This window comes from Diadema antillarum, unplaced genomic scaffold (genome assembly GCF_040938485.1).
Source record: "Diadema antillarum isolate AM-2024a unplaced genomic scaffold, OU_Dant_1.0 scf00000000, whole genome shotgun sequence".
NCBI lineage: Eukaryota > Metazoa > Echinodermata > Echinoidea > Diadematoida > Diadematidae > Diadema > Diadema antillarum.
Window position 1 is genome coordinate 1,710,006 of NW_027270889.1, and position 25,377 is coordinate 1,735,382.

At 39.9% G+C, this 25,377-nt stretch overlaps 1 protein-coding gene across 1 annotated transcript in view; it reads right to left on the reverse strand.

Moving 5' to 3' along the window:
- Positions 1-25,377, reverse strand: part of LOC139732218 (uncharacterized) — a 51,476-nt gene that overhangs the window by 18,924 nt on the left and 7,175 nt on the right. Inside the window, exons 5-17 of the mRNA XM_071643426.1 lie at positions 24,440-24,768; positions 23,545-23,655; positions 22,860-23,013; positions 22,176-22,457; positions 21,506-21,694; positions 20,468-20,749; positions 19,448-19,720; positions 17,672-18,664; positions 16,047-16,286; positions 9,698-9,816; positions 5,751-6,047; positions 4,832-5,090; positions 2,823-2,885 (exon numbers count right to left, since the gene is read on the reverse strand). Coding sequence (XP_071499527.1) covers positions 2,823-2,885; positions 4,832-5,090; positions 5,751-6,047; positions 9,698-9,816; positions 16,047-16,286; positions 17,672-18,664; positions 19,448-19,720; positions 20,468-20,749; positions 21,506-21,694; positions 22,176-22,457; positions 22,860-23,013; positions 23,545-23,655; positions 24,440-24,768 — 3,591 coding nt within the window. The remainder of the gene's footprint in view (positions 1-2,822; positions 2,886-4,831; positions 5,091-5,750; positions 6,048-9,697; positions 9,817-16,046; positions 16,287-17,671; positions 18,665-19,447; positions 19,721-20,467; positions 20,750-21,505; positions 21,695-22,175; positions 22,458-22,859; positions 23,014-23,544; positions 23,656-24,439; positions 24,769-25,377) is intronic.

Consider the following 25,377-nt stretch of genomic DNA (forward strand, 5'->3'; position numbering starts at 1 on the left):
GCATGCTTAACTTTGCGTTTAAAATGTACAGCAAAGCTGCAGCATGAAAGGGGTTACAGAATCTTTCAGAATTTTTTTTTTTTTTTTGTCACAGAAAAATATGTTTGTTATTACAAAAAATAAAGAGGCATAAATTGAGTTGTGACTGTAGGTAGGAAAGCAGCATATGCATGCATGGCATCAGAATGACAAAGCAGAAAAATATCCTGCAAAGTGTGTTGATGCAAACATAACTATACTGTAAGCCCAATGCATAGAACTTTGCTTTATAGTATAAAACTACTGTATATGATATAAATACAAAGAACAGTAAAATTTGGATCATATTCTCTATGTTGCTAACCTTCTTTCTAAAACTTGATTTAGCCTTTAAAAATGTAAGTGGTGTAGACTAATACAACCACTAGTATCATTAAAGTCCCTTTGAGAGCTAGGCAATTTTTGTTTTCTTTTTTCTTTGTAAAAATGATCATAAACCTTATATATGCAAAGATCTCCACAAAGGTTTGATGTGATGATTTTCTCATCAAACATAAACAGTCTATTCAAACAACAGTTTCATGTTGCTGTGTTTTAAATGATCAACAGGTACTATAGTATTAAAGGTATTGCTGGTAATAGTCTAAAATCAACTAAAATAAGAAACAATCAGTTTCACATGGACATTATCTGTCAGTATCCAAATGCATTAAAAAATAATATGATGTACACTTACATGATAGTGTGATCAACCTGTGCCACAACATTTTTCTTTCGAAAATATATTGATAAATTTGGATTATCAAAGACAAGTGTCAGTCACGAATGTGTCTATACATCATAAGACTCAGTTTGCAGAGTCAAGATAGGGTTGATTTGAAGGTGGCATGTACATGTACATGAACATCTAAACTGTACACACTACCATGTATTAAAATGTACATTATACTATGGTCTAAAGCATCATTCCTGAAGGCATGCAGTGGAACAACCATGCAAAATGTAAGTTATGACCTTGTAGCACACAACACACATATAGAGAAGAAAAACCAAAGGTGTGAAATCCAACAGAAGACTAGTCCCAAGTATACATGGACAGGTTTCTACATGCATGGGAAATTCAAGAACCCAAAATCCCATTTTTGTGGTCTGGTCCTGTATCTTTGCCATCATAAATTTGAATATTCACAACGTTAGTGTTTCTCACAATAAAAGTATATTCTCTTTCATTCTAACTCTTTGTTGTTTACTATAATTGGGTCTGTTTGTTGTTGTTGTTGTTTTTTTTTTAGATAGCAGAATTTTCAAAGCCTCGCAATTGCTAAATTCAAACTAATCTGTAATCTGGAAATACATTTTTGAAGATTAAAGTTAATGTTTCTCTTTCAAATTTGCAAGTGTATGTTAAATTCTTCCCAATTTTGTGCAGATTTAATGAATTTAACTAGATCCATCTTTATTTCTCCAACATGCAGTATTCAGTGACTTTCAGAAGTAGCAATCTAGTACAAAAAGATAACTTGTGCTGCAAACTGCCCACAAACTTGATGGTAATACGAATTGGATTTACTGACGTCTTCAAACTTTGATTATGACAGTGAAGGTGCAGTGCCTTTAATCACACAACATCACTTGGTGCATGAAAACTAATATACAACCAGGTTAATGACGAATCTCTTTATCTTCTTTCAAGTAGTACCATTAAATGCAGAATAGTAGCTACTGCTGGTAAAATTTAGTGGATGTTATGCATCTCATACCAAAATGACTCATGCATCTGACATCTATTACTTCCGCATTATAAATTGAACTAGATGTTCAGATATCTTGCAAACACAGTGTTCACACACAATAGTTTGAAACACCAACTACAACAAGAAAGACAAGAATTAAGTTACATGCAACCAAGTTCCTACATATTGTTGAGTTAAACAATAAACGGAAGACAGAAGAAGCCTAGGTTACAGTTAAGACAAAAACTGGCATTTAAGGCATTTAGGCTTTGTATAGAAATTGTCTGATTAAACTGAGTATAACCTATGTGCCGATCAGGTAGCAGCTTGAATAAACATACTCTTGTTCATGCACTATTTATTTAGTATTCTCTACAGGATACTTCTCTCAACGAGACCTGATACAAAGGGAGACAAACGTCATGTTTTCTATGCTAATAAAGACAGTAAATGCAAGTCGGTGACATTTTTAAATATATGTTTGTCATCAAGGGAAGAGCATCATGCTTCCTGACAGGTTTGGAGTTAGTTTCATGCTAGTATAACAAACTCGCTGGGAAGCATTTTGACTCAAAGGCTCAAATTCACAAAGGTACCGGTTAGTTTGCATGTACTGTAAATGTGGAAATTTTCACGCATTTCGCACCACCAAAAACTAGTGCAAAAAATAAAAGCATGCAAATATTTTTGCTTGCCATGTGTTCCAGTAGCTGATGCCTTAATTCTGCGCAATTAAAAACACACAAAACTCTTCTTACCCAGCTGAGCGCAAAAATTAGTTGTGTGAAAATATCTGCTTTTACAGTATGTCAAATCTATGTTTTCAATTCAGTCCATGGATTAAAACATATGAACTGCATTCACAATTGGATGCCATTTGGCCCAAGCAATGTGTCATGTGCATTTGTGCAATCAAAATAAGCACAATCCACGGAGTAAATGTAACCACCTTTGTGAACTTCAGCCAAAGCATGCAGAGGCATGATGAACATTGAAACACAACATTATGGCACGGCAAACAGGCAAAACACATGCAATAGTCCCACATGCTTGCATCCATGCATGCAAACATGCACATGGGAACAAAGGATAATGAGTTATGATACATACGGGAGATCAAGCTTTCTAAATCGTTGCTAGACAGCGATTCAACATCATCGTTATCTGCAGGAGCTGCAAATGTATGTATTGCCACATAGAGAAAGGAGCAAAGCAAGGAGAAAAGAATAAATACACTGCTGAAGCACCAGGCATATTGGTTTATTTCACAAGTTAGAGTCAATATTTTGCAGCTTGAAAACCATGATATTATTGATGGAAAGATATTTTGCCATATACAGATTAAATTGCACACATACACAAGGCTTGCACGCTTGTAGATAATATAGCAGCCTAGATGATATAGCAGCATATATACATATAACATACAATTATATAATGGGGAAAGTACATTAAAAGCACAGCATCAGAACATGCAGGTGAGCAGGTATTTTCCTATGCATACAAAAGTGTACAATGAAATTCAACAGAGACAATTGAACACTTCCAATTTCTGTTTTATCTAACTTGAGTGGATTGCATGAAAACCAGCAATGTAAGGAACATTTGAAATATGGCAACAGTAGCAACATTAGTGCAAGCTTCTGTAAATGCATATTAGACTGCCTTTGCTCCGAGCTTCATTTATACATACTAGAATAGCACATGAGAATATATTGATCAGAAAAGCAAGATATGCGCATCAAAAAAAGAAAAAGAAAGGAAGATAGAGTGAAACCTTTAATGAATTTGGCAATTTGATTATGGTCTAGAAGCAACACACATGTACAAGATGTCAAAAACACCCAAAGACCCTGCTGTAAACACAGATGTACACGTGTGTAATGCATTTTGAATTGTGAAACAAACATCAATTTTTTGAATAAAAGGAAACTGTCTGAGATGCACAGGAAGTCAATGCAGATGTGTACATGTAGCTCTTGCAAAAATAAGAGGTCACATACGCATACGAGTCGAAACAAATTATAAGAAAAGAGAGTCATGCCAAGCATACATTGTTTGCACAGATGGGTTATTGGGAGTGATGTAATATCATGTAAGAACACAGTAACATCATTAATATCTTGTAGTCACCATTGGAACACAACACCACAGTGCATCCATTGTGGTCAGATTCATCCCGCCATCACCATGTCATCACTAATCTTTAGACAACGCAGAGACAAGAATGTACAGTATGGTAGCTCTGAGGGAAAAATAGATGAAAAGCCTGTTGTCCATGGCAGTCTCCATACGTCACATCAAAAAAACTCTGACAGCCCTTTCAGCATGAAAGAATGTGTGCTGGAATAAAAGTATTCAACGAAGTAGATAAAGAAAGGATCGAGTAAAAATGGAATGGATTATCCAGTATGCAAAAAGTTTGTATAGGCTTCCTTGAGATCGTAGTTGCCTGTGAATGGAAATACAAAACATTTCAAAATCAGTAAGTTCTAAAAAAAAAAAAAAAATCATCATCAGAGTCAATCCAGCACCTATTGGTGAATGAGACACAGGGGATAAAGAGCACAGTAACACACAATGAAAGAAAGAAACTGCAAAATGCTTTTTGATGTTGCACAAAAGTAATATCAAGACCCAATGCATACTGAGTTGACAAAATGTTCAATTCACATGATCCAATTACAGCCAGACTCTGTTTTATGGATCATATGGATCAGTTTTCTACCTCCACAGCATGCTTTCTCTGTATATGTATACCATGAATTGCAGAGCTGTGTACATCATGAAACCTGCGGATACAGTAACAAAGTTCAGAGGTCAGACCAGTGGATACGCAATGACAAAGTTCAGAGGTCAAACCTGTGGATACACAGAGAAAAAGTTCAGCGGTCAAACCCATGGATACACAGAGAAAAGGTTCAGAGGTCAAACCTGTGGATACACAGTGACACAGTTCAGAGGTCAAACCTGTGGATATACAGTCAAAAAGTTCAGAGGTCAAACGTGTGGATACACAGTGAAAAAGTTCAGAGGTTAAACCTGTGGATACACTGCTAATTGACAAAGTTCAGAGGTCAAGCCTGTGGATACACAGTGAAAAAGTTCTGAGGTCAAACCTTTGAGAAGATGCCTCAGCAGGGAGATGGCCGCCTCTGCGGAGTGGAGACGCCGGACCTTCCGGATCCGCTTGCTGGACATCGGGGTAGCTCTCTGACCGGATCTGTCCTCTTCTTCGTTGAGCATTGATGAGGTGACTGACGCCGCATCTAGGGAGTTGCGGCGCCTCCTGTGCGGCGCCGAGCGGACACGATCCGGTTCCTCACGATCATCGGTGAACAGTTCCCCAAGTTTTTCAGACCAAAGCTCAGCTGCCATCTGAAGATTGGATGAAGACACCATTTAATTTAGTGTTGTGACAGTGATGCAAAGAACACTAAAACATCAAATACACTTTGTTTTTAATATTTTCCGTGCTCAAATATTTTGATTATAAGAATGCATTCATATGCGTGGCCAATTTTTCTATGCAAAATGTTTGATTTCAACATACATTGTTTGACCACAAACAAAACAGATACACATCTTTTAGCATAAATTTGTGATGCATTTCTTTTGATGAGATCATGATTAGAAATAGCCTAAAATTGTATATTTTATTGTTTGCTTTGTTTTTCAGCAGGTTTAATTGCAAATATCTCAAATTGACCAGAATGGAGTTAATTTGTTTTGCGGTCAAACTCTTCATATGAATCTCTTCCATGGTTCCATGACATTTGCTCCTGTGACTATTGCTCCCATGAAATATCTGCGTGCTAAGCCAAACAAAAATCCTACCCACATACATAACCCTAAATGTAATTCTAATCCTCTTATCAAACTAAGCCTAAACCCCTACCACAACCCTAACCCAACCCTACATCTTTGGAGAAAATAAGACTGGAGCAATTGTCACGGGAGCAATTGTCGCGGGAGCAAATGTTGTGTCACCCTCTTCCATAGACCAGGGAACAACAACGCAGGGATATCAGGACTGACCTGGGCATCGGAGGCGAGGTCACGCCCAGACCGAGGTCTCTGCATGATCTGCTCGACCACCACGGACGCAGCCTCCACCAGCTGCTCCAGCTGGGACTCCACCGTCGCCGGGCGGGACCGCATCGAGTCTGCGGCAGAGGGTGGTTCCAGGCGGGAGGACAGCTGGCTGGATGCCTTGCCATCTCCTCCTCCTCCTAGTCCACCCTCCTCCGCTGCCCGGTCTTCGGCTAGCTCCACGTCCACCTCGCTCTCTGAGCCAGCCATCGAGTCTCCTTTGCGGGAGTTGACCTCGGAGCGCTTTTAAAAGGTAAATTTGAGCACACAGAGAGGAAAAACCTTTAATAGCAAGTTAAACACAAAATATTTCAGAACATTGAAATTTTCTTGCATTTCCTGTCGTGTACACATATCATCAATAAAAAAAACAACAAGACACAAATCAAGCAACCTCATCTTCACTCTGCAAAAAAAAGAATGTAATCTCATCTCTTTTTACCATTAATGAAACCATGAAACTATGTAACCATGAAACCATGAAACATACTGTACTTATGTTCAAAAGGCTTCCTCAAACAAACATAAATTCGTTGCAGAGAAAAGAAAGTGTTCCACTGTTCACCTAGCTGCTGAATGAATGCTTTCTCATATGCATAATTTCTACCTTTCTTTTAAAAACAAGACCTTTACAGGTAAGTGACGGTAATCCCCATCCAGCAAAAACTGCATTAGCAGTCTTTAATCTACTGATGAGCATGCTCTATGGACCACATCACTGGCACGAAGACGGGCGCATAGATGTACACAAACCTTTCACAATTCCATGATTGCATGAGACTATTACAGATACTTATTTTGGTTAATTTCATATGCAATATATCATTCACTTCTGTCTGATCTATATACTGTATACTCTAATAATAACTTATGCACAACAAACAATCATGTACAACCTCACCCCTGTATATGTACAATGAAATACTATACTGCCATTCACAGTCACTTATCCATGTTCACTGCTACAGGGTAGGTTCTAAGCTGTACATGTATGTTCATGCCTTCTGTCATGTTAATGCTACATTATATGTATGTACATGTATGCACTTAATCGATCGAGACTTGTGACATAAACCCTGGGTAGAGGATACCAGACATCGTGTACACTTGTGCCATGCTTGTCTTCTACACTGAATGTCGTAGGCACATGCCACTATTATACAACTGCTCTCTTCTGCAAAATGTGACATCACACACGAGAACACAACTGCATCTCATCATCAAGGATATCTCATGTGAGGTGCTAGCAGGTGAGCTGATAAAAGATGAACATGAACATTTTGTACATGAACACTGCCTCACAATTAAAGAAAATTTTCTCTGTTCTGGTTCATCAAAACAGCTCAGCCCCATCTATAAAATCGGTGTATATCCTGATCTATTTGACCCTGGAAAGAAGTGGTATCTTTAATGCAAGCACCAGAGAGTGTGTAAACTCAAAGGAAGTTAAACTATAAAAAGGATATTGTGATAAGAATATGACAACAGCTTGAATGTCTGTACCATTATACATAAATGTAACAGGTCCTGTAGCCATCTCAACACAGCTGCTTTAAACAAATTAACTATGATAGTTACTGACAAATAGTACACTGTACCTCATTTGTTTGGTAGCTACTTTAAACTTGACATGATAAAGGATGGAGGATACAATCATTTTTCTCTCTCTCTTTTATTTTGAAGTGGATATTCTGATGACATCCACAACCGCTAAACATCAGAGGTTTCTTTCGTCACAATGCAGTGCCAAACTGTTTATTTCCTATGACAGCAGTGATTCAGATGACAAACACAGAAACATTTTCGAATGCAAGAAAGCAGAATGTGCCTCATAACACTTCAAGTGATGGATCATCAACAATGTTGTGCAACTGTAGCTCACTGCTGCTGGCAAAAAGTTGTCTTAAAAGTTGCAAAATAACTTCCCCTCTACTTCAACGTCTTTGCAGAGGTGCAAATCACCTACAGGTCGGACTTTCAAATCTGCAATCACACCAGGAGTGCAGCATTGTGCTAAGGGGAAAAAAAAATGAAATAGTGGTGGATGTATGTTCAAGTGCGGTTTGTCAGCTTGACAGCTAAACATGAAATATGAGCAATCTCTTTGATAAGTCAGAAGGAATAATAATGATCAGGCAACAACAACAACAAATGCTGAACAGTAAACACAATCCAGTTCCAGAAGTGCTTTGTTCCACACACAACATTCCAGTCTCTGCTCTTGAGTGACGTGACATTTGTCCACGACACGATTTGCCAGCAATCGTGAAGACATGCAATGTGGGGTAACGCTTCGTACACTGCAGCTGGGGGAGCTGTAGTCCCATTCATGTTTTTATATGTGTGTGTGTGCCAGATGAAGAGAGTGGATAAAAAGGAAATGCTCGGTGGAGAAATTGTTCACGCTAAGGCTTCACAGCGAGACGGCACGGTGCGGCAATTGTGTCGTGGGGGTGTGCGGTTTACCTTCAGGGCGCGCTGCAACATGAGGGCTCGTAGTTTGTTGTCGCGCTCTCTCGCCCGCGAGATGGAGCGCCCCTCTCTCGGGCTCTCTACCATCTCCCTCAGTCTCTCCATGCTCCCGACGCTGCCGCTGGCACTCGCCGGTTGGGAGTCCCTACTTCCTCGTAACGCCAAGGGAAAAACTTCCTTCGTATCCTGTTGTGGCATCGACCTCCCTCCTTGAGCAGCCTTGAGGAGGGGCTCCGCGCCCGGTTTTACACCATCTGTCTCACTGTAGGCCAGGACTTCTTCATTTATATGGGGATCCCCTGATCTCACGTCCTGGGTAACAGCTGACTCAGAGGGCGCCACAATCTTACTCTGGATAACATCGTGAGGTAAAGCTTGTAGGGATGCTCCCAAGTTTTCATTACCATCCTCAATTTCTGATTCTATCCCAGGCTGAACGCTGCCCCTCCTAACTTTGAGGGTCGCCTCTCTCTCATTGACGGCATCAGAGAAAAGATTGTCGTCAGAATCCGAGGGTGGCTGTTTGGTAGGCTTCGAAGCCCACACCACTTCAGAGGTGGGCTGGCCAGATTTCTGACTGGGAATTGGGTGGTCTGAATTCGTCAGACTTACCTGTGTGTGCTGGTTTGTTTTAAATTTGTGTATTGGAAATCAACAGGGCAAGAAGCATAACTAAGAAGGTATTCCTTAGTACAAGTGTAGGTTCACACAGGGCTAGTGAGCATTCAAGAACCAAACACAATTTAGCTGGCCTAAGATGAAACATTTGTCCCTTTATATGGAATCAGAAACTAAATTTCCTTCATTATACAATATCCTGGAAGAAAAGCTACAGAGAGGCAAAATCACTGCTACATATTTACAGAACAAATGATAGAGAATTTCTTCTTGGTGGAGTTTATACCAAGCCCCTCATTCTGTTTGAGCATGCTCTTCTTTTGAAGGTGCCTGGTGTTTTGTTGTTTGTTTGTTTGTTTGTTTTGTTTTGTTTTGTGTTTTTGTTTTGTTTTTGTTTTGTTTTTGTTTTTGTTTTTTTTTGGGGGGGGTCTTTACCAGTCCATATGTTCACGTAGAAGTGCACTGAAGACATTACCTCTTTCTTTAACCCCCCCCCCCAAAAAAAAACAATACAAAACAAAACAAAACAAAACAAAACAAGAAGCTATACAAGAGTCATGAATATCAATCTTTCAATATTAAAGGAAAACTAGTTTTTGTGTGCATGACATTTGGATACGAACATAGTTGTGGAATCATTGCACTTGAACTGAACATATTTCAAGAAGATTAACACTGGAGTATTTCAGAAACACTTGAGGAATTTGGAAACCTGTACTTGATAATTCATTCAGCAGAAATAGATGGAGCTTGACAACGACGTAACAACAACTACATTGTACAACAAATCTGTGTCTTCTTACCTGTTCCTCCTGTTGACTGACAACACTTCCCGCTTTGTGGCTGGCAGCCTGTGATTGGTCCATTTGTCCTGGCCACACCCCCTCTTGCTCTTGGTCGGACAGGAGCTCGTCGTCAGAAGCTGAGGGACATCCAAGAAAGGAATATGGGACATTTCAGCTTTAGTTTGCATGAAGAGTGCAGTTCTATATGTCTGGTCTCTTAGAATATTATGCAAAATCTAATGAATACTTTCCAAGCATACTAAACACATCTTTTGATGTCTCTGGCAATTCCTTTGTCAAAATTTGGCAAAGGGACAAGGATATCAAACATAATTAAGAAGAAAATAGAGAATCTGAGAGCACTATAATTCTACACCATGTAAACTGCATAAGGACAGTAAAAAGATACAAAGATACAGAGGGAGAAAGAGAATAGATACTGAATGGAACAGGGAAAAAAGAGAGAAATACAGTTTATGAGAGAGGAGCATGAAAGATACATTACAAGAAGTCCTCATTTTGTGGGAATTACCAGAATTACATAAGATGAAAATCTAAATTGCTTCCCATGAAACAATGAAAGAATAAAAAGAAGTTCTCTTTGTATGACCATGCACTGTATTTATATATATCCACTTGTATTTGACCTGATACTACAGGTGGAGAAATCGACTCCATGAATTTACATGAAATAAAGTTCATTTCCACACAATCTCTCCTTTTCTTCTCTATACACACTATCCTAAATTTTGCATAGATAGTGTAAAAAATCTGACAAGGTCTAATTCTTTTTCACTGTTATCTTACCCAAGATTCATCATAACCATATATCTTATTTCATCTGTATCTTAATATCCTTAATTTTTCTTTTCTTTTTTTTTTGGGGGGGGGGGGATGGGAAGCATGGAAAGTGTTAAAAATACCTATCTATCATATCAAACTAGCAGTGAAAGGTTTGACAGTAGTTATTCTTAAACAAATGTCACTAATACAAGGAGTTAGATCCCCATCTTTTTCAAGATAATGTGTTTGCAAAACTAAAACTAAAACAATGGCACAAACAATCAACACACTCAATACTCTAGCTCTATGAAATACTAGGTTTGTTTGTTTGTTTGTTTGTTTTTTTACCTCGATATTCAGCAAAGGGGCAAAGAGGTGTCAGTAGCTGGGATTAATCCTTTAAACTACAATGTACTAAAGAAAGATGTCCTTTGACAACTGAAATGATTACTGTGTCTAGAATATCTACAAAAGCAAAGCTGTCTTGGCTACTTTGCAAAACTGCACGTTTTCACACAGCAATATTTCTTGCAAAGCTGAAGTTTTAGGAGTACAGAGAAACCATTTAAAGACATTGACACAAACATGTCTGCAACAATACAACACATGAAAACAAAATCATAGTTTAGGGTTACTTTATCTAGGAAACACAAACAACAAATGATAACAAAATGTACCACGAAAGTACAAAAGGTCCTTACAGCGATTGGGGGGAGGAGGTGATCATGGAAATGCTGCTACGCTATTTCATTCACATTGTACACAGCATTAGGTCAAGGGTATATTATGCAAGAAGCAGACAAAGCTTTGTGAAGGGATGAATAGATAGCATATACATATTGACAGAATAAAGCAAGCTGCTAACATCATATTTCTTGAAAGAAAGATATTATTCAGAGGGGTGAAGGTTCAGGTGCGAGTCTCTTCACTTTGTCTCCCTCTACAAATTAAATTTGTAAAGATCGCAACTGCTGACCTGTTAATTTACAGATCAGCAGTTGCAATCTTAACAAATTTAATTTGTAGAGGGAGACAAAGTGAAGAAACTCGCACCTGAATCATATTGGTAGTAATTCAGGGGTGGATCCAGGAATTCTGTAAAGGGGGGGGGGGGGGGCACAACTAATATTTCTGGTGGCACTTCTGGGTTTCATTTAATTTGTTTCTTTTTATTTCTTTTGTTTTTGACGAAAAATAAAGGGGGCATGCGCCGGTTGCGCCCCCCTCTGGATCCCCACTGTAATTGCACCAACTGCATAGGATGGAAATCTTCTGTTGAAGGGGCAACATTCTGCTGCAGGTTTTGCCCATCATACTGCTACCAATACACACATCATACTTCTAATGATGTATTGGCACACAAGATGGGTTCATTTGATCCAAGACTGTGACATCAGGATCAAATATAATCATAGAGGAAGTTTCATCTCCAAAAGAGAAGCTAAGTACTCAAGAACATTATTAGGATAAACTGTGTGATATCAAATCTTTCATTTCAGATTTGATAGGTAAGTGGACACAACCTGCATTATAAGATGTTCTCCCAGTAAATGACACATCTTAACTAGTCAACTCTGTCAGCATTGTCCAGGTGAATTTTGTGTGCATTCGACTGAGGGTATGGTCAATAGGTGAACATATACAATCACAGCATAACACCCTTGTTTCAGGGAGGCAGTTGTTCCTTCAAACAATGACCTTTTTTGACCCCTTGATGCCAGGTATACCCAAATACATGTACATACAAACCCAAATTGATGGACAACTTGCACAAGTTTTCCAACATGTTATTTCAAATATCCAGGAAACCCAAGATTGCTAGCTTTGGGGTTTAACACAATTAGTTCATCTCCTCCACAGTCCTACAGAAAACAACATGAAAGTAACAACAACAAACAAATAAACTCCCAAACAATACCATCAATCAAATTACTGGTACTCACAATGAGAACAATGACAAATGACAACAAATAAATGAACAGGAACAATAAGAACAACATCAAAAGCATGATAAGCACTGCTACAATGGAGCTGTATTCAAAGACAACTCTCATACCACCACACACCCTCAAAAACATGCACACAGTCACAGAAGTATTATCTCCCAGGATACATACACCAAAGATTTGTGTGCTTGAAGTCATTCCAACCAATAGTGACCCACAAGAAACTTGACCACCGTGGACCCACAGCCACGACTGATTATTCCCCATAAATCCCATAGAAAGACATTCACAATGATGAAATTTACCTTTAAACCATCAAGAAAATCTATTCTACATATGTGTACATGCATCACTCATTTGCACTTCTGTAAATGTGAACATACAGGCAACTGTAAGCACAATATCCTCTATACGGATGCTCTTCATACATCTGTAAGAGCTGGCAATGTAGCTTAATTCAGTGGAAGACCCTCCTTTTACAATGCTACTTAGCAATTATCACGAGGTAAGTTACATGAATGTGTGTCCTTCTGTCTGTTTTTCTACTTCTTTGTTGTTGTGGGCAACATTCATCTTAATACTTTTATAGGAAGCAGATATTTTGCCCAAGGGTATTGATTTGGGATTATCTCGATCTACGTTATCAAAAGATGGATGATCACAAATTAGTCTACTAGCCACTGCAAGTCGTGATGAGTTTGATGCTAAAAATTCAAAGATGAGCTTATTTCTATTATGAGAGATATTGTAATCATGACTCCCAACTCTATTCCCAGAAATAAAATATTTCATTCTCAATAAAAAGGACTTTACATGTGATGAGGATGAAATTGTTGCCAAAAAATGTTACTTTATAACCATTGCTCATGGCTGATTTAGTCCTATACTAGTGTAACCTGCAAATGAATAAAGGGTTAACATACATAAATGGTTATCCTAAGTAAGGTTTAGAACAATTGTATTATCAATTTTTGTTGCTTTAAACTACTCTACCTTTTTGAAAAATAAAAAGTGGCTTCTATTTGACAGCAAACACTAACCACGTTGCATCAGGCTTAAGATAAAAAGCATGATTTGGTGAGGTTTATGAATGATAAAAACTTTTCATTTGGAAAAAATATATATATATTTATATAGCAAGGCAAAGCATTAATGTTAGTTCACATAACAGCTTTCATTTTAACGGTATTAAGGAAACCATTTCTTGGATGAGGTGTGCTACAAACTGCCTTCCTCCTTGTATGAATGAAATCATTTGTTTTTCTTTCTTTTTAACAGTTATTACTTACATTGTTTAACTCAAATTCAAAACTATCACACTGAAAGTGGCATGCATGTATTATTTGTGATTTAGCCATCAAATAAACTTTGCTCACTCCTTGCTCTTTGAACTACATGACGTTGAGGGAAGAACAAAACAGAGGCAATTACAAGGTACTTCATGTTTCTTTCTGTTAGAAATGCTTCATTATCTTTGTTCACTGAACTTTTGGCTGAGATACTGAAATGAAAACAACTCTAACATTTCTTTTTCTTTTTTCAAAAAGAATTCTATGATTCTTTCTTGCACTCGTACATTATTCCAGAATGTTTAACATGACAGGACCTGCTATGTTAAGACACGAAAGAGTATATAAATACTATGTACTATTGTGTATTCCATTATAAGAAAATAAAAATCTATAAAAACAAGGAACATTCAGAGAGCAATGGTTATTGAGTGGCACTATCAAACCCTGCATGGCTGCAAAGACTCATTGCCAGTAACCATGATTGGGACATTCACATGTAGGAAAGCAGTTTGTTGCACCCACAGAGAGCCATGGATACGAAACACTTGTCTTCCCGACATTTTCCCCAACACTCTGAACGCTCCTCTTTCTACAAAGCGGCGTGACACGTAATATACAAGTGTTAATATTGAATGTTTTTAGAGGTTGGTTACTGCTTCTGGAGCACAAAAGGTTTTCTTGGACTACCTCTGGAGACTTTGCTGGACTGTGGATTCCGATGGGCCCGCTGGTAGCTGAAATTCTGGAAGGACTGCATGATGTCCAAATCCCCTTGATCTTAAAGACGATGTCATTTTTTTTTTTAATGGGGGCAGGGAGTGATTGTTGTCAAAACAGGAGACGGGCACAGAAAAAGATATTCTTGTCATTTTTCAAAGGCGTCAATCATTCACAAACCACTCTCTATTGTGCTTTACTAAGCGACAATACATTTCATACACATAGGACTTTTCCCCGAGATATCTCCTTGGCTTTTTACATCATATACATTGTATCAAGGATATTACACACTCACACAAACAATCAAAACAGAAGTCACAGAGACTTCTTTGAGCTCAGACACCATCCCATGTTGACATGGATTTTCCAAAAACTTTAAAAGATATCATGGCTGTGGACAGTTTTATATACTCCTACTTATGTGTAACAATTATGCTTCCAGTGAGTTTTCTCTTTCTTTTTCATTTTGTTCTTCTTACACCAGCACAAAGACAAATAAAGACACTTTGTGAGAGTGCTGGCCAAGTCAAAAGAGTTCAAATAAAGTGTGCTGTGAATAACCAGAATACGGCACGGAGATAGATAAAGATAGAGAGAGTTTGAAGAGATGAATTGAGATAGAAAGATAGAGATGGATAGTGGGGGTTGAGAGAAACAAATACCATGTAAGAGATAAGAGAGATACAGATAGATACAGATAAATAGAGAGGGGGATAGGAACAGCGATAGATAGAGAGAGAAGTATAGAGGTAATGTAGATAGACAGACACAGAGAGAAAGATAAAGAGAGATAGAGAGGGAGAGAGAAAGAGATAAATTGAGATAGAAAGAGAGAGATGGATAGTGGGGGTTGACAAAAATAAATTAGAGATAAGAGAAATACAGATAGATACAGATAGAGAGAGATAGAGATAGGGACAGAGATAGATAGAGAGAGAAATATAGAGATACAGTTAGTATAGATAGAGACAGAGAGAAAGATAAAGAGAGATAGAGATAGAGAGAGGATAGCAAGGTAGAGCCAGCAGTAGAATCCACAAGGCACTTTGAAAACAAGTTCACAAATTCTATTCAAATGCAACTTCATGCATGAATTAACAATGTCTGTACCATCAGCAGGAAAAGGAAAAAGAAACAACAAGAATTCAAAAGCAAAGAAAGGTCAAAATTCCTATATACACTGTATATAGGGTTCATCTTGCACCCACGGCATACCATGTGAAAACTGGAATAGACTCATGTGTGGTGTACATGTACTTGTTTAAAGTTTGCTTCATAGAAAATAAAGAGATTCCAGTCTTTCAGTCATTGATAATCAAAATTATTTATCCTGCAATATGAACATCTCATCCCATATACATGTATATAATCTTTATAACAGCTGATGATGAGTTCAGTCTCACACACTAAAAAAAAAAAAAATTCTCATGTAAGGAAAACTGTGAAAGATCCTACATTACAACTTGTCGCATTAGCAACATACGGAAGTAATAAAGGCATACTACCAGGTACGTGTAGTTGGCATTCGGCCAAATTGTGCACAGTGACAATCACTTTCCTTGACCTTTCACGAATAAAGGATGATAAACATAACATATAGTAAAAGACTGCGCGACGGTCACTCACCTATCCCAGAGTGCACAGACTCTGATTTCACCGAGCCCTGAGTTGACGATTTCTTCGATCGCGGCTGACTCTTGCGCTCTGACATGCGGTCACTTCGAATGGACCCGGGGCCTGGCAGCTCTGGCTGGGGCAGCTCGATGACCCCTTGTCCCAACTTGACCCCTTTCCCTTCATCCGTGACCCCAGTTTGACCATCACCTTCTTCCTTGTTTCCTCCGTCCACTGAGGAAGGGAATTCATCTGGAAAAAAAAAATGTGTCAAAATCAGAATTCTGTCTCTGAATTCAAACCTGAACATCTACGCAATTGTGAAAAAAATCCCAAAGGGAATGAGAAGGAAATGTTCACTTACTGCAAAACTTATTAAAAGCCAATAAAACATAATGTCTCAAAGAAAATTTACTTTTTGCCAAAGTAATGCCTGTTGTAATGAACACATTGGACTGAACATAGGCAGTGTGAAAATATCCTACAATGTCATATCTTCACTTTATCTGAAAGTTGTCCCAAAAGCAATATTTCTTTCCTCACGTTGATCATCACATGCTTGTCTGTTACAAGATTTTAAAATGTGTAATTTCCCAAGTGGTAATATATAGCAACCAGTCCTACATTTGTACCACAGAAAAAAAAAACCAAACAAACTTAGGACACTAAAGCAATGCCATACACACATTGGTTCTTGAAGGTATGGGGTGAGTTTAGTGTTTGAAGGCCATTGGTCAGTTTCTATAAAGCATCCCTTCCTTTACTGGGGTTTGAACAGTTTCTCAAAGCACCAAATACATGCAAGAAACTGAGTGTGCATTTGAATGAGGTTACTTATGATGGTAAATGCATACACCAAAAGTTGAATGTACACTGTATACAGCTAAAGTTGAATGTGCAACAACAAATACAAACTTCATAAATTGTCAGTGAAAACATCTGAATGATTGATTATTCCACAGTTACCATACAGGCGCAACAACAGTAACTAGTAACAACTGTGCACAGCTCTTAACTTCACTTCAATATGAGAGTGCCAATGAAAACAAGCAGTTAGATAGTGCCACAGGAGAACAACAAAGTGCAATGATTACAACATGGATCACATCAAGACGGTGAAAAACATTCCAGCTCCCGGCTCACGCAAGCACAGATGCTGAAAATTATGTAACATCACATGAAAATGTATGATTTGTTAAAATTCCCTCTCTCATCTTCAATGAAACCTCATAATGACGAGCACTAAACTTGAGGTACTCTCTACTTTCATAGTGAAAACTTTACGGGACATTTCTCACCATTCACTAAACCAACATGTGTACCTGGAGTCGTAGATGAATTGTAATTGATGTGCATGAGGATTCTCTGTAAAAATGGACACATAAGTGAATTCCGAATGAAACTACATGTACATGGCAATCGGTAAGAATGATCCACCACACTCTGCATGGAAATTGGCTGGAAGCTTGTGTAACATCACTCGAGCTCACAACATAAGCAGCACAAGTATGTTCTGATGATACAGCAATGCACAAACGCAGGAATAATCCAAATCGATGAAATTATGACATGAGTAATTTGCAGGGAAGGACTGATGGCTGAAAAAGGATCAACAGAAATCAGCGAGAAACCTTTACTGTGAGTAGATGATTCCTTGCTCCTCTGTCCTGATGAGGGAGGCACATTCGTGCTCCTAGCTGTGGCACCAAGCTGGTCCAACTCTGGTTTAGCAGTAGGACCTGCAGGGATCTTTGGCACGCCGGGCCGCTTCCATTGATAGACAGTAGGCTCCTTTCTGGGACTGTATGCAAATATTTTAAGTATGGAGCCATCATCTTCATCATCATTCTCAGCAACATCATAGCCTACTTCCTCGTGGTAACTATCACCAGTAACATCATCATCTTTGCAACTTGAAGTGACCCCCTCTTCCGGCCTCTGGATCCTGTCTGGGGTAAGGATGTTCTCTCTCTTCTTCGTTTCCACGGTAACCCAGATGACTGGCTCTGCCTCCTCCAGTGGACTCCTCTCATCTTCACGGACACTGGCTATATTGCTTGCTGAAGGAGAAACAGAGCTGGTTCTCTGGCCGGAGTTTTCATCTTCCTCATCCATTGGCTGCATGGAGCTTTGGATCGAACCTTCCCTCTGCTCTTTGTCGTTGTCGTTTGCCAGACTATTCTCCCTCGTGTTCAGATCGTCAAGAGTGCCAACTGATGTTGTCCTGTCTGTCTCATCTTCTGGAACGTTCTTCACAGAACCTTCGCTCCCTACGGTAGCATCTTCTTCTCTCTCGCCTTCTACATCTGGATCTTTGATGCTGATTGGTTCTTCACCTTCATCTAGTGCTCTGTAAGCCTGTCCAGGTGGGCTTTGCCTCCAGTCTCCACCAAGAGACACAATAGACGCTTTCTTTTTTGGCTCATCCATACCAACGACACTCAGGGTTACACTCTGGTCGGTGTTGATGATTTGGATTTCCCCATGACCACCATCCATGCTGTTCCTAGGCGACTGTCCAATACTTTTAACACTGTCGCTTGATGGAACATGTTTAGCGTCATCTTTATTGCTGCTTTCCGCAGGATCACCAGCATGAGAAGGAGAGAAAGAGTTTGGAGCAGGAGAGACTGAAGGAGGAAAAAAGAAGAATATAAAAAAGATCACACACATACACCACACAGTGAGTTAGATGTTAAATACACAGCAACTCCATGCATCAGAGCAGAGAATGTGATCTTCATGGTACCATTTTATAACCCTTTGCATTTTCATCTCATGCAAAAGAACGCTCATGAATTATGAAAGTACCAACGTGTGAGAGAGTAGAATGCAGATATATTGTGTGCCAATGAGAAAAAGGTAGAAAATGGTATCGATAACAACAACAAAAAGTACCAAAAAAAAGAAAATCAGCATTTGCAAGGTATAATTATAATTTAATGGAAGACAGCAAAGTAGATTAGAAAGGAAAAAGATGATTTTTGCTTTGTTTTGATTTGGTTTGGTATGTTAGTTACCTATTGTTGTCTTTTTCATAAAGTGGAGGTGTCAAGTTATGTTGGTTATGCAAAGGCAGGAATATTTATCTGAGCATTCAGTAATGGTTGGCAGCTCATATTAGATGGATAAGATGACAGGGAAAATAAAAGAACAGGCATATACAAAGGAATTTGGAATGGAAAAACTTGCAAAAAGAAAGTTAAAAAAATCAATTGACAAAAGAGGTGTATTCATACACCCCATTGTCAACAAACTGATCGGTGCATGCTGGATTGTGCAACTTCTGGTTAATTTTGTTGTTGATCTGTGCAAATTAGAACACCAGGAGAACAAAATTCCCACACAGTGCATTCTCGGTTAATGCTTGCTGTTGAAAATTTGTAAGACAAGCAGACATAGACGTCATATACCCGTAATGACTGAGTGACCATCGTCCGTGGATGCTGCCAAATCTGCCCTCGAGCCGACGTCTGACCTGATGGCCGCGGCGTCAGACTTTGTGGCTTTGACCGGTGGCTGCGCTTTTTCCTCGACTACCTCTCCTTTCCCATCTCCATCCGTCACCGAAGTGACTTCGGTCACTTCTTTTGTCTCGGACCTTACCTCTCCCCTAGCTTCAGGCTCACCCCACTTTTCTACAGTGGGTTGGTCCGGAACCTGTGGGGTGCTGGCAGGTGTTGGAACTGCTCATTTGAATTGGGGGGGGGGGGGTTACAGTATGAAGGAAGGGATGGCAGAGGGAAGGAAGTACGAAAATAAAATAAAACAAAGGAAAGGAAAATGGATGATTGAAATCAAAAGCATAGCTAAGAAATGCTGAATAGATTTTACATGGCAGATTTCAATACAGAGCATAGAATCATAGAGACAACTTCAGAAAAAAAAATGCTTCATACCTAACAGACTCTATGACAGAAACTTTTCGGCATGTCACACAAAAGCAAGTTGGCTTACAGTTGGCGGAGTAGCAAAGTTAAGTAAAGGTCTGACATAAAGAATGGCAAGGATGTAGGAAAGTTTTGCATTTTCAATAAGATGTATATCAAAATAGCATGAGAAAGAGTTGACAGGAATTCAAGAAAATTCAGATCAATCTTAAAGCAAATTAGGTTTTCATGGTGTACTACTGATCAAACATTCACTGAGAGTACTTAAGAAGGTAAAGCACATAGAATAATACACATATAAAATGACACTCCACATAGGTATATTGAGTGATATGTAATGTTGAAAAAAAAAACTAAAAATAGCAAGAAAAGTGATCACAAAAGACACAAAATCAAGAAGATGTGTAGTAAAATAGGGACAGCGATTCTGGAGAAATGGGTCAGATGCACCTTGATAGATTTGATTTTTAGCATCTACATAATGTAATTCTAGGAAAGAGCCACAGAGTCACAGAAGGAACCTTTGACCTTGCAACAACTCACCATCAGCTGGCTCTGACGCAACCGAAGGGGCGTTGCTCCCCTTCCGGGACCCTGTCAACACGAATCCCGTGCTCCCATCGTCACCAGGGGCGGCGAGTAGCAGGCTGCCGGCATCGCTCTTGGCGCTCCCCTTGTAGGAGCGCATGCTCTCCCTCAGGCGTGATGGCAGCGTGCGACCAGATGGGAAGCGGGCGGACTGCTCGTTGGCCCCCTGAGCCAGGTTCTCCAGGCTCTGGCTCAGGTGGCTGTTGACGGTCAGGGCGGGGCCGCTCTCCGATGATGCTGTTCGTATAAATCACAAATTCCTGTCACGATATTGTTTTCTTCCTTATTTTTTTTTTTTTTTGGGGGGGGGGGGTCTACATTAACTTGACTTTTCAAAATTAAATGAAAATCCTTGATGGTGATTAAAAACAACCATCTACAACGTAGAATGTCTAACATGATTTATTGACATGTAACTACAGCAGTTGGTAAAAACAAGAGAGACTACTACTTGTATAAGTAATGAGAGGGTGCAAAAGTCTTTTGACAGATATGAACACACCTGCTCCATAGTATTAACACTACATGCAAGAAAAGACAATTTGATGCAAGCAGTCGACATCCCTTTCAGAAGTCATGGCAGTTGCCATAATTTTGCAATGTGCAAAAGGATGTGCTTTGTAATGTGCTTGGCTGCCCTGAATGTTACCATAGCAAAACTCTGACTGTCATCTGCTGTGCGACTGTTAACAGTGTGCAGTGTTCAGACACGCTCACTCTCTGACTTAATGACAACCCTTGATAATTATTTCTTCTACAAGAAGGAATTGCCTTTCTTAAATCCTTCCCAAGTAGATAGGGGAACTACATTGCTAATTCTTTGAATGCCATCAATCTCCAGACTCACATGCATTACAACCCCTGCACTATGACCTCCCAGTATTGTTTGCTACTGAATGTTCACCTAAAATCAAAACCACACAGCCTAGAGGAACCAGTCAAACAGCCAACGCGTGTGAACGCACCTCCCCCACACCTTGATTGCAACTTTACCTTTGCTTGCATTGCTGTGCACACTGTGCTTGGAGGCCGTCTTGTGCAGGCTGCCTTTCTGTGAGGAGCGGCCACCCTGGGTCCAGACCTCCTGGTCAGAGGCCGCCCTCTCTTGTTCTGCCTCCTCCGCCTGCCGTAGGAGATTGTCCTCATCGATGTCGGCTCGCCAGATGTTGGTCTCTGAGGAGGCTAAAGTAGGACAGAAATGAGGGCAAAATTCGGATTACAGTCATTCAAACCTAAAAAAAAACATGAACTGGGATTTCAGTAATTCAGTCATTGTTGTTACATTTCATTCACTATTTGTTTGGTGATTCAAATGTTCATTATTTGATGACTTATTATGTCATTACCCGCACAATTACTTCCTTCTTGATTTGTTGAATTGATATGATCTTCAATTCATATCCTTTCATCTTCTTGATAAAAAGAATAGTGATTCATTCATTTCATGATAACATCTATCCATCCATATATTCCTTCACTCATTTGAGCATATCTGTTCATTCATCCATCCCTCCATCAGCTGGCCACCACTCATTAATTCATTTCACTTATTCATTCATTCATTAACGCATTCATTCATTCAATCATTCATTTATTCATTTACTCATTTATTCATTCATTCACTTATTCAGTCATTCATTCATTCATAAATTCACAAACTTACACTCATAGCTAGCATTGGTCGCTGTCTTTCCTCTGCTTGACCACCCTTGTGAGAGCCGGCTCCCCCTGATGGTGCCACTGAGTCGAGGGTGCTGAGGTGTGGGTGGTTCCATCATGATGACCGGCGCCCCTACTGGCTTGGGGGGCGGGATGGGCCACAGGGAGTCGCCCCCTCCCAGACCACCCTCCAGGGAGTTCTGAATGGGTGGGAGGGGCTGTCCACCTCCCCGCAAACTGGACGGATAGGTATTGCGTAAGTTGCTCTTTGCAGGACGGGTAGCACCTGGACAAGATATATGAATTACCCATTAGTAAATATCACTGTGAAACACATCACAGAAACTCTACAGATAATAAGCCAGTCAGGGTTCCATTTTGAAAATGAGCAGAAAAAGGTCATTTGTACCAGCAGAGCAATGGTTTTCAAATTCAATGAGATAAGCATCTGCGATGAAAACCAACAACACAGGCTGTGTTTATATCCTGTTAAGATTTCTCAAAATCACATTTATCGTTTTACAAGAAAGGAGACGGATGAGCCTTTGCTCCATACACAAATTTTATTCTATAGACAATTGGGAACAACTGTCTATTCTCACGCTGCCTTATGCCAAGAGTCAATGCAGTGGCATACATTCAGCCACACCCACTAATCCCTACAATTGGGCGGGTTCATCCTACTCACCCTGAGGCCACTGGGAGGGGGATGCTGATGGGGGTGGCGGAGGGACCGGCATCATGGCGTTCAACTTGCTCGCCTTATACATCTCCAGGATAGTCTGGTCTGTGAACGCCGTCGAGCCACCAAGGATATTCGTTGAGTTGCTAGTGATCAGGTTCTGGGATGAGCAGATTTGAAGCGAAATAGATAACTTTATCAAAAGTTTTCATCTTGATGCTGACTGGGTTTCCTACTGTACTTGGCTTCTACCCACATTGCCTGGTGTCAAGGCTGTTCAATACCTCTCATTCCTTCACTTGTACTTCTTCTCCTGGAATTTATTTTTTATGGGCTAGATATTGCCCCCCCCCATAAATTTTGAGCAAACTGTCTAATTGATTGAAATCAAACTGAAACTGAAACAAACTATGAGGACTTTTGCTTCAAATACTGATATTGGGAACCACAGAGGACTACTTGGGATCTGCACTGACACCAAGTACAATGTAGCTCTCAGCGGCAATCACTGCAGCAGACTCAATCATGAAATGGGTTCACTGAAGCTTAAATACATGCAATGTGACATACTGTAAAGGTAGAAATTTTTACGCAACTTAATTCTTTGCACTAGGCCTGGTAAGATTAATTAATAAACAATAATATTACAAAAAACACTAATATGGCATCTCATTAGGCAGGTGCAACTTACTGCTATGGCATGCTCCATATCCACTTCCCTGGCATCCGGGATGATGAGGCTACCATGTTGGGTGCGGTTGCTGTCCCCTCCCTTCTTCTTGGGTACCAGGCTCGGTTGGTCCTGCGGGTTTCAACAAACATTTCACTGAGATGCTGTAACCATTGCATGCACCTGGCTTTAAGTTTGCAAGCTCTCAATACATTTAGCATTAATCCTCAATAAATAAACATGATGTAAGTTGACAATGAACTAGAGTTGACTGATGCCTCAGTCACACACAGAGGCCATTTTGACACGACAAAGACTGATTGGAGTTGTACCCCAATCCTATTCAATTGCATAATATCTGTGCCAGTCAGCAAAGTGAGGCTGGTCATCTCATGAGCATAGGCATATTGGGAAATACAGCGTAAGAACACCACTGCATGTATGTGTACAACATTTTTTGCTGGTATGGCTGTTTAAGTCTCATTGGGATAAACAAAGAAGAGAAGCAAAAGCTATAATATGAATATTCATTCTGTTGCTTCTTGAAGCTGACCCTACGTAAATAAATTCTGACTTAAAGGACCTCACAAGGCAATTAACACTAGGTTTGGTATGTCTTTAATGTTGCTATAAATATTTCAGGTGAGTGCTGTCATGTTCGAATATTAATGATAAAAAGAGTCTAAACTAATTTGTTTACCATTACAATATGTGCATGAATACATGTAACATACATGACAGTTACAATGATGATCCATCCAGAACTGTTGTTTTGAGGGCAAACACATGATAACAAGCACAAAGAAAGAAGTTCTTTACGCACCCCGTTTGGAAGGCGTGGCATCTTGGCGTTGGATTCCTTGAGGCCCATCTCGTCCCCACCACCGCCACCCTGCTGCCCCGTCTTTGCCTCTACTCCGGCTTTATTCTCCTCCCCCTCCCCCGCCTCCTCCTCCTCCTCCTTCATCTCCCGCATCATGCGTAGGTGCTGCTGCTGATGCAGGGCACTCTGCAGGAGCAGTCTCTGGAGAACCTCCCGTTGCTGGTCCGGCTCCAGAGTCTCGTACTGGACGGCGTGCGGCTTCTGCTCCATGTCTCGCACGATCATGGCGATGGAGCCCGTGACGTTGAACGGCTTGCCCGCCGCCGCCGACTTCCTCTTCTTCCGCGGTCGTCGATCCCCGTTCTCATCGTCAGCATCGCCTTCCCCGATGTCGGCTTCGTAGCCCTCCTCCGAGTAGCCCCCTGGATAATGGGGTGTTACAAATCATACCAGCATCAACAGAGACTCTTAGATGTGAACCAGCTTCAACATTAATTCTTCACCTCATGAAACCAGCATCACCAATTATGGTGTATATGGGCACTAATAATTGGTTTGATTTTTGTCATTCTTGACACATGCAATAAGCACCATGAGTGAATCTACAAATATAAGCACAATACAAAAAGTTAAACAATGTTTTTTTGAACAAGATACATACCCATGTATGAGCTTCAGTAGTGATACCAACAAGCACAACACCAGCATGAGGAGTGATCTACGCATGATATCACACTCAACATAGGTCTTTCGTGCACAATATCAGCTTCAAAGTTGAATCTTTCAGCAAGACACCAACAATGTTGAGTTTTTAAAGGAAATATTGGCTTCACAAGGATTTTCTTAGCAATACAAAAGCATCAACAGGAATGCAATTTTGGAGGGCTTTCTTTTTTTTTCTTTTTGTTTATGTACATGTAGTGTATTGTCATCTACGCATGCAAAAGTTTTCCTTTCATTTCTTGTTTTTGAGGAGTGAAGAAACATAAAACTTGCAAAATATGGCCTACATGTACCTGGCACCTGTGATT